This window comes from Schistocerca cancellata, chromosome 4, assembly GCF_023864275.1.
Source record: "Schistocerca cancellata isolate TAMUIC-IGC-003103 chromosome 4, iqSchCanc2.1, whole genome shotgun sequence".
NCBI classification, from domain to species: Eukaryota; Metazoa; Arthropoda; class Insecta; order Orthoptera; family Acrididae; genus Schistocerca; species Schistocerca cancellata.
This window is the reverse complement of record NC_064629.1, coordinates 216,866,572-216,880,430: the sequence shown is the minus strand read 5'-3', so window position 1 is coordinate 216,880,430 and position 13,859 is coordinate 216,866,572. Positions and strand designations below refer to the sequence as shown.

At 41.7% G+C, this 13,859-nt stretch overlaps 1 protein-coding gene across 1 annotated transcript in view; it reads right to left on the bottom strand.

Moving 5' to 3' along the window:
- Positions 1 to 13,859, bottom strand: part of LOC126183667 (uncharacterized) — a 313,457-nt gene that overhangs the window by 155,258 nt on the left and 144,340 nt on the right. Inside the window, exon 3 of the mRNA XM_049925820.1 lies at positions 1,034 to 1,201. Within this exon, the coding sequence (XP_049781777.1) occupies positions 1,034 to 1,201 (168 nt within the window). The remainder of the gene's footprint in view (positions 1 to 1,033; positions 1,202 to 13,859) is intronic.

Sequence of the window (13,859 nt, the reverse complement as noted above, 5' to 3'; positions counted from 1 at the left end):
AAGCATTGTATCTTTATAGGACATTCCATGGATTATTCAGTCATGGAAAGCTTAGAGTCGGCCGGAGTGGCCGTGCGGATGTAGGCGCAGTCTGGAGCCAAGCGATCAGCCTCGGGCATGGATGTGTGTGATTTCCTTAGGTTAGTTAGGTTTAATTAGTTCTAAGTTCTAGGCGACTGATGACCTCAGAAGTTAAGTCACATAGTGCTCAGAGCCATTTGAACCATTTGAAAGCTTAGATTCAACATAATCCTTCTGGGATTCAATTATTAAGGAATTTGTGGAAACACTTTCGCAGAAGATCTTATTAATTGTGACTGTGGCTTTCAACTGGATAAGGCATGGCACCCGGTGATTTCTTAAGCAACCAGTGGAAATACATTTGGTGGTATTAATTGTGATGGTGACTTTCAGCTGGATACGACATGGGACCCAGTGATTTCTTTAATTCCTTCAGAAAGAAAACATTTTATGACTAGACACACATCTAGCGACAATTAATTTTATTAATTCTGACATCCAAATTTTAACTCCATGAGTATGCATTCTGACAGGGAGTGCGCATGTAGTATCACCATTAGTCGTCTGCCTGCATGTTATATATGGAGTAATATTGGAAGAGCGCATGAAACTTGACGGAGTTCGCTCATGTATCAGCTGCTTCACTTTTGTGTCTCCGTGTCAGTTTTTGGTATAAAGTTAGCAACATGTATGAGCAAATTACACTGCATAAGACTCATCTGAAGATGGAAGATGGCTGAATGAGTGTCAGCCGAAATATCATGGCAAGAAGTTGACATAGTCTGGTGGCAATCCTGAAACTTCATGGAATAAGGCAGAAATGTTTAAGAATGAAATTCTTATTCCTTACAGACTAATAACAATTTCAGTTTCCAAATGACAAATTAAAACTTCAATGTATAAATACTGTACAAGGATTATTAAGGCAAAAATCATATAAGTATTAAACAAATAGAGTTCTGCAGTATGGAACTAAAGTTCTGTCAGATATAATTAATTTATTGGTACTTACTCTTTAGACTGTGTACAAGGATTGTCATCAACCCACAGTGTTCTTAAACACGGTAAGTCTTGAAGATAGCATAGTTGGTTGATATCCGAGATCAGATTTTTTCTTATAAATAACTCTGCCAAATTTTTGCAGTACTGCATATCTATCAGGGTGGATATCTGATTGAAACTGTAAAAACAAAAAGATATAAATAGCTTTTACTATATAAATGTAGAATACTGCAAATAAGAATTATACTGTTCACAGTTACTGTACAATAAAAATGAAAATACTTGTTGGTTTTTGCCAAAGACAATTTATTTATTTATTATTTTTTACAAAAATTTTAAGTATCATCTCACATCACAATAAGATGGCATGGCAAAAAGGTAAAAATAAATTTTTTGTGGAAATAATTAACTAAAAGTATGTAGTACAAAAGTGTAATCTGATATGCAAAAACAACCTGTCTCTTCTCTCTGGGGATGGGGGGACGGCAAACCACAGTATCTGTGGTGTGTGAGAGTTTCAGGGGGGTGGGGGGCGCCAAATTCATATTCTTGAAGGAAAAAACCTTGTTACACAAAGTGCCTAGCATACAGTGCGCATGTTGGTCTATTGATTCTTCATATCCTTTTGAAACACATCCCTGTTGGTTTCTGATCACATTTGAACTCATTCTACGTTTATTTCTGAATGAACCAGGAGTTGATTTTTGAATGCGTGCATAGTGTAGGCCTATGCAATGTCTCTGTAGGGAAATCCACATCGCATCTAGAAATAATAAACTTTCCCGTAAACAGAAGCGAACAGAGCTATACAAGATGGGCCGAATAAACCCGAACAGATGAAAGATAATCGCTGTTTGTTTATGTGTTTGACTAGGTGTGCAAATGAACAGCGTTGTTATAATTACTAGTGAAATCCATAGATTCAGACTACCAGAGCGGAAATACATGACTAACAGGAATAACAGGTAAGAAAGATTACATATTAATCATCAGGGCGTATCTCAGATGAAATTTTGGCAGAAAACTTTCTCCAGATCGCTACACTACCAAGGGATAGTTGTACAGTCCCCGGTTAGCAGCCGCATAAGTTCTGCTCTCGGAATAGCGCTGAAAACACGTTGTACGAGCACGTAATAACGCCTAACCGGAGAATAAATGCGGGATAACTAAACTGGTGATTCTGGCTGGGTTAGTGAAGTTAATCAGAGAATAAGTTTTGACAATGGCAGGAATAGTTGCAGAATTAATGATGACAAGATTGACTGTTATAACGCGGAAGGAGAAGAAACGGGGGCATCACACAAATTATAAGGAAGAATATGATGATTCCAAATTTATATATAAGTTGCGTACTACTACTGCTACTACTACTACTACTACTACTACTACTACTATTATTCAATCTCATGCTTGAGAAACTGGAGATTATGAATGAAATGTGAAACTATTTCCCAATATAAAACTTTTTGCTTCTAGTAGGCCTAATAGGCATTTTATATGGGTACTCCGTGGATTATATTCTGTAGTGTTATCTGTGTAAATGAGGTATATAAAAATGTACCATTTGTGCCAGAACAGTCTCGCTTATTTGGCGTGTGTTAAAACTGCTGCAATATTAAAAGCCCTATTTCGTTTTATCTAGCATACAGCGACAAAATAGATGTAGTCAAATCGAGAAACCACACCAGTCTTTGTTATTATTCGTATTAATACCTTTTTCAGTATCAGACAACGGCATTTTGATTTTTCATGTACCAAACGTTTGATGAACTTTGATGAGGTAATAGATTCTTTCGCAGAAAGGAAAGCACGTCAGGTAAAGCTGAAGCAAGATTAGAGAGAAAAAAATGCAAGATTAGAGACAAAAAAATGCTGAGACCTAAGAATCGAAGAAATGTGTGCTGTCTTGTTTGTCTTTTGTCTTTATGGCTTCCTATGTTTATGTCACACAAAAGAGAAAGTTATTAGAAAATATGCAATACAGAGTGCAAATTTTCTGAAGATTTCTTATCCTCCGCGTTACAAATAATCCCACCCAGTATTAATTGTGAGTTTTTTTTTTTAAGGGGGAGGGGTGGAGTAGGATGTGAAACCGGCTGACTGGGGGCAAGACAAGACATTTTAATTTGCACAGCCCTGAAAATAGGTTTGTGGCTTCCATTACAAAATATACACGTTTGATCTCCACAGAGCAAAATACAGTGATGTGTGATGGAAGAATGCTGTGTGAAGAGGTGTGGCACTGCACTCTGGCACATGTAAGACCAAATAACATGTCTTACATTTCCTCGGACATATATATTTCATATAACTCTTCAGAAAGATGTGCGCTAAAAATGAACATATTTTCGAAAAATCAATATTTTTTTATTTATTTATTTTTTTAAATTTCTGACGTCCTATCTCAAACGCTCAGGGGGGGGGGGGGGGGGGGCGTATGGCGCCACTGTCAAATTTTTGCCACAGTCCGGAAATATTGTAGATCCGGTGCTGCCGAGGGATCAACCACGGCGAGAGCAATCCCATCCGCATTCAACCCCCACCAACCCTGAAGACTGTTATAGAGTAAAGAAAGTTGGGAAATTTGGAACACTAATGGTGAGAATGCTAAAAACATAACTGACATCACCTGGACCATAAGTAGTACAATGAAGATGAGAGAAAATAGAAAAGCACAAGACGGGCGTCACTGGGTCTCTGCATGCGATGGGAGCCATTCCACTCACAGCTATTCTACCCCTAATCCATAATAATCAAGACCTTAGAGAGTACCCACTATTGAACAGAGTGCTATCCCTAAAATAGAATCCCGCGTCCGGCCATCCTGATTTAGGTTTTCCGTGATTTCCCTAAATCACTCAAGGCAAATGCCGAGATGGTTCCTTTGAAAGGGCACGGCCGACTTCCTTCCCCTTCCTTCCCTAATCCGATGAGACTGATGACCTCGCTGTCTGGCCTCCTCTTCCCAAAAACAACCAACCAACCTAAAATAGAACACATGGTGCATCAGAAAACGAAGCAACTATAAGACTAAATGAGGGACTGCAGAGAGAGCTGGCAAAGGTTGCAGGGTCGAGGGTCCCCCAACCCTAGCATGCAGCGGAAGACACCCCAACCACTCTGCCCCAAAAGATAGTTTCAAAACCTTATATCTGAGAATAAAAACCACTTTCATGGGCAAAACAGGGAACCAGTTCAACTGTCCATGAATTGTCCAACAATATTACAGGCAAAGAATTCAGAAGACCATGCACAAGGATATGAGCTGCCGTCTGTAAGGCTGCATAACCAGAATGTCAGGATGCCTCATTACATAAAATAAAACTATGGGTTAGTCTTGCATGACTGATGCTAAGGTGACACAGGACAGTGGATTCCTTCCAGGAGAAATGGAAGGAGGAGAGCCACAGAGCAGTAGTTCCCTTGGTAGTGTAGTGTTTACTAGAGGGGCAATAGCCCACCAATTATGTTTTTCCGTCTCCAAGAGAGCAGAAGCCTTATTTGCAATCATAAATCCACACCTGAGATTCACAAAGCAAATGTGATGTGAGAAATTCCTTCTCTAGCCACATGGTTGGCCAGTTCATTCCCTGGGATACTCACATGACCTGGAACCCAGAGAAAGACAGCTGAGGAGGCAGCACTACTAAGATCACAGAGATGGTCATGAACAGCAGAATCACAGGGTGACAACAGCAACAGTGATCAATGGCCTGGAGACTGCTCACTGGGTCACTGCAAATCAAAATGACTTCAAGGAAGGCTTGTTTAACAAAATGTAGGGATCTGTTAATGGCTATCAGCTCCACTGTAAAATCATTACACATTCTTGGCAACAAATGTGTTTCCTGACTGGCTGGAGACATAAAAGCATATCCTGTCCTATCCAAGTTTTAGAACTGGCAGTTTAGGTGATGGTAGTAACCTAGTACTCTTGGAGAACTGAAAGAAACAGATGCTGAAGGTCGTGGTGCAGCTGATACTTTAGAAGCACAGAATTGAATGGTGGTCTTTTTCGTGGCCTGGGTATCAACAAGGAGGGGAGTGGGGGTATATCAAAACATAGGGCGTACATTCTAAGGAGCTTAGGCCGAGATCCCAGCAGAGGGCTGCAAGGCACATTCCAACTGGTAATCCCATCCAAGGGCAGGTGTCAGAGGGTTCAATGCCCTTTGTATGCAAAAAGAAAGCGATAATTTGGATGATGAGGAAATCGTTAGATGGTAAGCGAGCAACAGTAAGTACCATCGGAGCTGAAGAGAGAAGATTCTCACTTCAGCAAGGGCACTGTCTATGGGACTAGTCTGGAAAGGCACCTGTGGCTGGTCAAACACCAAGATGATCGACTGGGTCACAGTTTCGAAGTTGAAGGTGCCACTGAGCCATAAACCTGGCAACTACAGACCAGTCGGGCCATGACCAGGGCCTGGTAAATATGGAGTAGGGTAGCACAATCCGCACCCCAAGAGGTGTGGGCAGGGAGCAGAGAATGTTAAGCTTCTGCATGCAACTAGCCTTCAATTGACAAATATGAGGGCAACCAAGTCTGCTTTTAATCGAAGAGAAAGCTCACATAAGGGATTGAGTAACAGTGTCCAAGTACTGGGTACCCAAATAGTTTTCTGGTTCAGGACAGACCATGGTACGAAGACATGAATGTATGATCCGCATTTTTGCATGAGAGAATTGGAAACCATGAAAAGAGTCAAAGCTGAGGTCCTTCAGATGGTGCCTTGGAGCTGGTGTTCAGCGAAGTCCATGGAATAGGAGCTCTACCAAATGCAAAATCATCAACATACAGTACGAGGGTGACGGTTGCTCGACAGAGGTCACTAGCCCACTGATGGTGATGAAGATTGTGACACTCAGCACAGAGGTCTGTGGAACACCATTCTTTCGGGCCCGTGGAGTGAAGTACCAATCCTGAATGTTTGGAGAAAGCCTGGGATTACTGTTTCCAACCTAACCAGCTGGTCAGTTGTGGATTGTCCCTCCTGGAAACCACATTGATACGGGCATAAAACGCACCGAGACTTGAGAATCCAGCACAATCTGCAGGTAACCATCCTTTCAAGCAGTTTGCCGAGCACGTTGGCGAGAGTAGTTGGTTGGTATCTGTTGAGAAACATTGGGTATTTGCCATGCTCCTGGATTGGGACAGTGATACTACCTTGTCATTGTGAAAGGAAAACACCTTCCAACCAAATACAGTTGAAGACCCTGAGTAGAGAGAGACTTTGAGTAACTTTGAGGTGTTTTATCCTCTGATTATGAATTAAATCAGGGCCTGTGGCTGTACTGTGAGACAAGGAAAGAACGTGAAGCAGTTCCCAGTCAGTGAAAAGTTCATTATGTAATTCGGCTGGGGTGGGGGGGGGGGGGGGCGGTGAAACGTAGGTGAATGTCTTCAACTTGTTTCTGTGTTAGAAGGGTAGCCACATACAAAAAGATGCACACATTGTTGCAAACTGGGTCACAAGGTATTCAGTAAGAACCAATGCATTGGTACAAAGACCACACTGAAGAACAAGACCCAGAAACGTTATTTACTTTTGATGACCCAGAAGACTACAGAGCTAGGCCCACATGTGTGAGGGAGAGAGACTTTCCCAAAGAGGAGATTTAGCACTCCCAGCTTTCCTTTTTGCTCCAGTTAATTATATAGCGAGCCTTGGTGCAAAGCTGCTTAAAAGTGACGAGGGTGGCCTGTAAAGCATGCCACTTGAGACGTTGCACAGCCCTACATCGAACCTGAATTGGTGCTGCAATGTCTTTGGTCCACGATGGGACTTGTTGGTGGCAGAGTGTTCCTGCATAAAGAGGAATAGCAGTTCCGAAGCACAGGTGATAGCATCAGAGATGTCTCACACAACCTTATTGATGCAATCTGGCAAAGAAGGAGTGTAGGTAACAGCAGATGCATACAACCGCCAGCTGGCTCTATGAAGAACCTAACAAGGTGGCAAGAAAGTGACAAGATTACTGGGAAGTGGTAACAGTCACACAATCATAGTGGAGTGACCAGTGTAGTGAAGCCGTGAGACTAGGGGAAGAGAGTGTAAGCTCAATAACCAAAAATGTGCTATGAGTCGTAGTGAACTGGGTAGGAGTACCATCATTGATGAGGCACAGTTCTAGATCGGAAAGAAGAAGGTCAAGCAGGTGGTCTGTATCAGACGAAGAGTTACTTCCTCCTCAGAGGGTGGTGTGCATTTAAATCCTCAAGTAGGAGAAAAGAGGGGGGGAGGGAGCTTTTGGATTAAGGTGGTCATCTCAGAGAAAGTAAGTGTCCTGTCTGGAGGCTGGTGATGGCTGGGGTAGTTTACACTTGCACCACTATTGCTTCCTATTTGCTATGGAGGGGAATCCACTCACTGACGACGTATGTGCAAACCAACGCACAGACTCCTCCAACTGCCCTCCCAGATCCAGTACGATTCTGACAGAATGCACAATCACAGATCATTGGAGAATGGACATCAGAGAAGAGAGTTTCTTGGAGAGCGACACAGACTGCAAAATAAGAGGAATTTAGTCGCTGCAGTTCCAGCAAGTGACAGTAAGATCCATTACAGTTCCACTCAATGATCTTATTATGGGTGTCCAGGGTACGCGTGAATGGGCCAGGAGGGCTGGCCACGGTCCAAGATAACGTTCTGTCACCAATGAGGATGGAACATCAATGAGCATTGATTCAGAATCCAATAGCATGGGGGCTCTGACACACCCAGGTCCACCGGAGTAACCTCCTTCTTCTAACTTTTGGTGGCTGAGATCCTTACAAGAGCTTATAATGCTGTAAATGCGGGGTCAGATAAAGAGTGGACAGCTCTGGGACTCACAGACTGCAGCTCCTTCAGTCATTGCCTGCTGTCAGACCTTTGATCTGTAGGTTTCAGGAAGAGGGGTCCCAAGAGGGAGCCCTCTCACTGACATGCAGCACAGGATAAGCTCCTTCTCTGGCCAGGTGTAGGAGGAAGTGGTTCCTGAAGATGGTGCCATGAGAACCACAAGAGTGGAGGGTGGTGCTAGATCTAGCTTGGATAAAAAATGAAGTGGGGGTTGACACCAGTGACGTTTGCATAATCATTCATCATGTCGACAGAATGCAGATGTTCATATGTTTTCTTGACTCAGTATATGACAAGCAGTCAAATGATTTATATTCTCATATTTCCTATATTGGGCAAACCGGTGAATGCGAAGGATGGTGTTCAGTACAGCTGATACACAAAAAGGCAGTTTCTCACAAGGATGATCTTCATGAAGTGGTCGCCCACAGTTTCCACTTTTGAGTCTGCTGCATAGCAGGATGAAATATGACCCTAAAGTGTAAATATTGGAAACACTTCATGGTTGGTGGGACCTAAGGTTTCATGTCACACGTGTGAACCATAACTAACTTTTCTGGATGGGCATTTTGTTCAAAGGCCAAGACAAAAGAGTCTGTATATGTTCAATTATTGTTTGAGTCTTTTTGTACATTTCGGACAAAATGTACACCTCACTGTTCGAGATCAGCTCATAGTAACACATCTGTCTGAATATGGTGCAAGGGGGTTAATTTTCAGAGAGACCTTGAATTCCAAAGCTTTTTGTGAGGTAACAGTCACTGTTGTCACCCAATCATTCTCATGCCTGGAAAAGACATTCTCTTTGTTCAGTGTGATATGTTTCATGTGCAAAACGCCCACCTTGTTGTCTGCCACCTACTATGGTGAAGGGCTCTCTCCACAGGGGCCAGCCTGCTGCAGCAGGTCATCTGGTACAATGGCCATTGCCAGGAGTCCAGATGCTCCAGGAAGACTGGCATCTACTCCTTGGCATGCGTGGGGAGCTAGCAACTCAGGCATCCGATGTGTGATACCTGTGTTGTCAAGAGACTCTACCAAAAGTGTACGTAACACCACCACCATGTACAGTTGGCTACCACGTTGACTTCTGACTGCGTATATGAATCTGCACAATTATTGTGCACAGAGTGTCATCAACACAGTAGGCGGAAGGTGCTATTTAAGGTATTCTTTCCGAATCGGTCCACACTACAGAAAAATTTTGAAAATTGGTATCAAATGTGGAAGGGGACCAAAATTACTTCAGCCAAGAAGTGATGTAAGGTAAATGAATGACTATATCAATGAAAGACAGCAGAAACTAGGGGAATAGCTACGTCTCATTGAACGTTGCCACCATGAGAAAAGGATAAACGGAGATGGGAAACTCCAGCACAAGAAAGTAAGTAGGTGTTGCAATTTTTTGGGGCTCCTCGCTCACCACGGAGAGGCTCACGAAAGAGTTGAGAGACCACTGAGCGGTGTAGTTGTTTAGCATAATTTTATGGTGGTGATAATTATTTCAGAAATCTTAAATTTTTGATGGGTGTTTTAACCGTAAGGAGAAACAAACTTCAGACAAAGTTTTTATGTTATTCACACATAAAGTGAAATCGAGATGTTCTCAAAAGATCGAGGAAGCAATGAACATGCACCTCTAGATAAAACAACGTTCTCAGAGGCCAGAAAGATACAATTTCAATGAAATGTGTGTATATGCTATTGTACATCTGTATCTTCATAGGAGTTCACACACTTACCAAATATACATTATGTATATCTCAATGTGATGTGACCTTTTGCGTTTTCAGGACGAATATATGTCAAATAGCACATGCGGGGATGCCTATTTCTTGTCTTGGTTGTCCATTCTACATCTTAAATAAATTTCGTAGCGTATATTTAAAATGGGATTTTGCGTTTTGCAATTTTACACCCTAATTGGGTACACAAAATAAAAATACTTTGTGTTGTTCACAAAAGTAGAAGGCATTTCTTCCAAATGAATACCTAACACAAACATTCACAAACTTAGAACAAGTCACACCCCACAATATTTTTTCAGATTCCTGCATGCTGAGATCCAAATGTTACTGAACATCATAGACGCGTTTGAGCATGATTCATGGAGAATGTTGGCAAAACTTCATTTGTTGAAGCTGGATTTCCGAACTGAGTGTCATGCTTGGGAATTACCTCTGTGTATTTACATTTACATCTGTAGAATAAATAATTTAAGTCAGCAGAAAAAAACATTATGCACTGTTTTCTACACCTACATACTGCAACCCACTTGAAGTGCATGGCAGAGGGTATGTCCCATTGTACCAATTATCAGAGTTTTCCCTGTTCCCTCTACATATGGAGCGCGCGAAGAATGTTTAAATGCCTCTGTGCATGCTGCAACCAATCTAATCTTATCCTTACATTCACTATTGGAAACGACATGTAGGGGTTGGAGGATGTTCCACAGAGACATCGTTTAAAGCCCATTCTCGAAACTTTGCTGGTAGACTTTCTCAGGCAGCTTCCATCATCTTCAAGTCCGCCAGTTCAGTTCTTTCAACATCTCTGTTACACTCTCCCATAGGTGAAACAAATATGTAATCATTCGTGCTGTCCTTCGTGCGTTCAGTATCCCATTACTTCTAATTAGTACGGATCCTACCATTTGAACAATACTCTAGGATAGGCCGCACGAGTGAATTGTAAGCAATCTTCTTTGTAGGCCGATTATATTTCCTCACTATTCTACCAGTAAACCGAAGTCTGATAGTTGCTTTACTCATGACTGAGGCTATGTGATCGTTCCATGTTATGTCCCTACAAAGTGTTACACCCAGGCATTTGTACAAGTTTACCGATTCCAACTGTGACTCGTTGATACTGTAGTCACATGACACGACTTTTTTCGTTTTGTGAAGTGCACAATTTTACATTTCTGAACATTGAATTCAAACTGCCAATCTTTGCACCACTTTGAAATCTTATAAAGGTCTGATTGAATATTTGTATAGCTTCATTCAGATGGTACTTCATTGTAGATAAATGCATCGTCTGCAAAAAGTCTGAGGTTAATATTATCCGCAATATTAATATTATCATTAATATAGAACATGGACAGCAAGGGCCCGAACACATATCCCTGGGGTACATCCAAAGTCACTTCTACATGTTTTGATGACTCTCCATTGAAGATAACATGCTGCGTCATCTCTAGCAAGAAATACTCAATCCAATCACAAATTTCGTCTGATGTCCCATACTAATGTACTTTTGATAAAAAAAAAGCGTAGGTGTAGTACTGCGTCAAATGCTTTTCGGAAATCGAGAAATACTGCATCTACCTGACTGTCTTGATCCGTGGCTTTCAGGATGTCATGTGAGAAAAGTGCGAGATGGGTTTCACACGATTTTATGTTCCCAAAATTATGCTTGTTGGCGTGGAGGAGGGCGTTCTGTTCAAGATATCTCATTATGTTTGAGCTCAGAATATGTTCTAAGATTCTACAACAAATGGATGTCCAGGATATTGGACTAAAGCTTTGTAGCTCACTTCTGTTACCTTTCTTATAGACAGGTGTGACCTGTGCCTTATTCCAGCTACTGGGCACGGTTTTTGTTTGAGGCATCTACAATAGATTATAGTGAACAGAGAGGTTAATTAAAGCTAACGACACCATTCACACAACTTGCGACAAAAAATTCTGTTTGTACAGTCTAGGGGTCATGCTATTTGGGTCGAAGCGGCGATCTACCGAAGTTTGGGAAATCACTGACGGCGGCCGGAGCTAGTGGCAGGCTGTTCGCATCACCACATAAGGAAACAGCCTCCACTGCTGCCCACGGATCTAAGCTCCCACGCAGGACACCGGCGGCCTCCAAGCTGGGCGTGCCCGCGTCGCCTATCAGGAGGTTCCTACTCGCCACGCAACGTCGGGTAGGCCGTTCGTGACCAGAGGCTTACGCACTCTCGAAAGTACAGCGGCAGATACGACTGAACCTGAGCTTTCGTTGGTACTCAGATTTCACTCTTTGCTGTCATGTTTTTCACATGAAGGGTACATGGATTTCAGCAAAATAGTTTCGCAATCGGTGCGCTGGTGATGCGCTATTTGGTTTCGTGTTGCTTTTTCTGTCTTAAATGCAAAAACCGTTCAAAACTACTTTAAACGTCAAAATTTTGTAATTTATCTTCCTTGCAAATGTAGTTCGTTTTTCAAAGATTCTTATCCTGGACAGCCGTTCGTCCGCTCCACATTTGATATTACGAGGTTGTTCCTTTCATTTTTTCCAGTCGTTGCTAGTGGTAGTTCAGAGGGCGTTATACATTTATAAATGACTTTTGAGACAACGTACATTCATTGGCTCTACTTGGTAATCATTTTACTTCTGTCTCTAATCACACCACAAAATTAGGATCTTTCTTTCCTCTGCAGGAATATATCCCTATGGTCTGTGTGTTTCATAAGTGAACAGACTTACGTCACGGAGTGATACTTTGGACCGTAGTGATGAGAGAACATAAGCTTCATGCTTGAATGTACACATCAACTGATATTCCTTCACACGATTATTGTTTATGAGTTTGGTTAGGCATCAGATAAACGACGAACTCCACAGGCAAACAGCGCGAACTAAGGAGGCATTGATTACTCGTGTTTTAAATATTTTCCGCACGCTAATGAATAATGCAACCAGCATCTGAAGAGGACGCTGTAATTTTATAATGAGAGCTATGAAGACAAACTGATAATAAAACATAAGTAATGACTAGTTAGTTTACCATCAAATAGGCTCACTCCCATTTCTGTCTGATTAAAATACTTTCATCTCGGGAAACATAGAACAAATCATGCGACAATTTTATGATTTGCTTCATAGTGATCCATACTATACACAAAGAGTTTTCATTTCCTTCTAAAAACCCTGTGCAAAACAGCAATTACAGTGTCAAGTTATTGGGCATGTAAAGGTCGTCTACACTTCAGCAACGTAGGCTGTGAACAGTACCTGTCCTCTGATGCAAGTTTGGCGTCTATAGGGAAAGATTCTCGTCAAGACACGTTGGCAATATGTATCTACCTAGAGATTCTCAATGGGAGCGGCATTACGACCACGTAACCCTGGGGTGGCCAGATATTAAAGCTGGTGACGTAACAATCTCGTTTTCTACATCATTGGCGGCTTGGTGTAGGCGCAGAAAAAAGCTAGTTACAGTATGCGGAGAACATGGTGTGGTTTCGAAGCGTTAATATTCTGAAGGTAAATGAGCAACGTATGATAAGGTGAAGAATATTTACTGTTCTCCGTGCAGCTTTCCAGAAACTCAGACAAAGTTTACACTGAATCGGAAGAAATCTCAATGAGATCAAAAAATTACCTGTCAATAATTACGCATCGCGAAGCTGAGTAGTTCACACGGTTATGCCGTGAAACAACTAGGTAGAGGTACTATTTAAGACACTATGAAATGATGCCCTGAGACAAAATTGAATGCCCTTCGTACCTCAGAATGTTTCGTTTACAAATCAGATGCTTTATTTTCGTGGAGAGCTTCATTAGTAGAAACAGATTAAATAACTTAGCATTCTGACATTCTCCTAGTCGTAAAATGTTTCATCCAGAAGGTTATTACGGAAGAAGCTACTGGTAACTCCCAGCTGGACTCATTTTAACAGCATAATGAATTTACGGACAAAAACAGAAAAAAAAGGCAAGTGCAGAATTAAAAATTTGTTCTTCGTAACTGGAATATAGATATCTCGAATGGATGCTGGAAAACAGAAAACTGAGTGTTTTCTCTACGTCGGCGTTTTGTAAAAGGGAATAGTCGATCAACCTGCTCCTCAGAAGCTTTCAATTAAGAGTGTTCAATTAGAAAAACAGAGTTACACCTGTTACTGGAGAAAGCAGCATAGAGAGAAGTGAGGGTGAGCCCCAAATAATACTTTTCTGTCATATCACAGAGAAAATGGTTTGTGACACACAGTACTATCATAT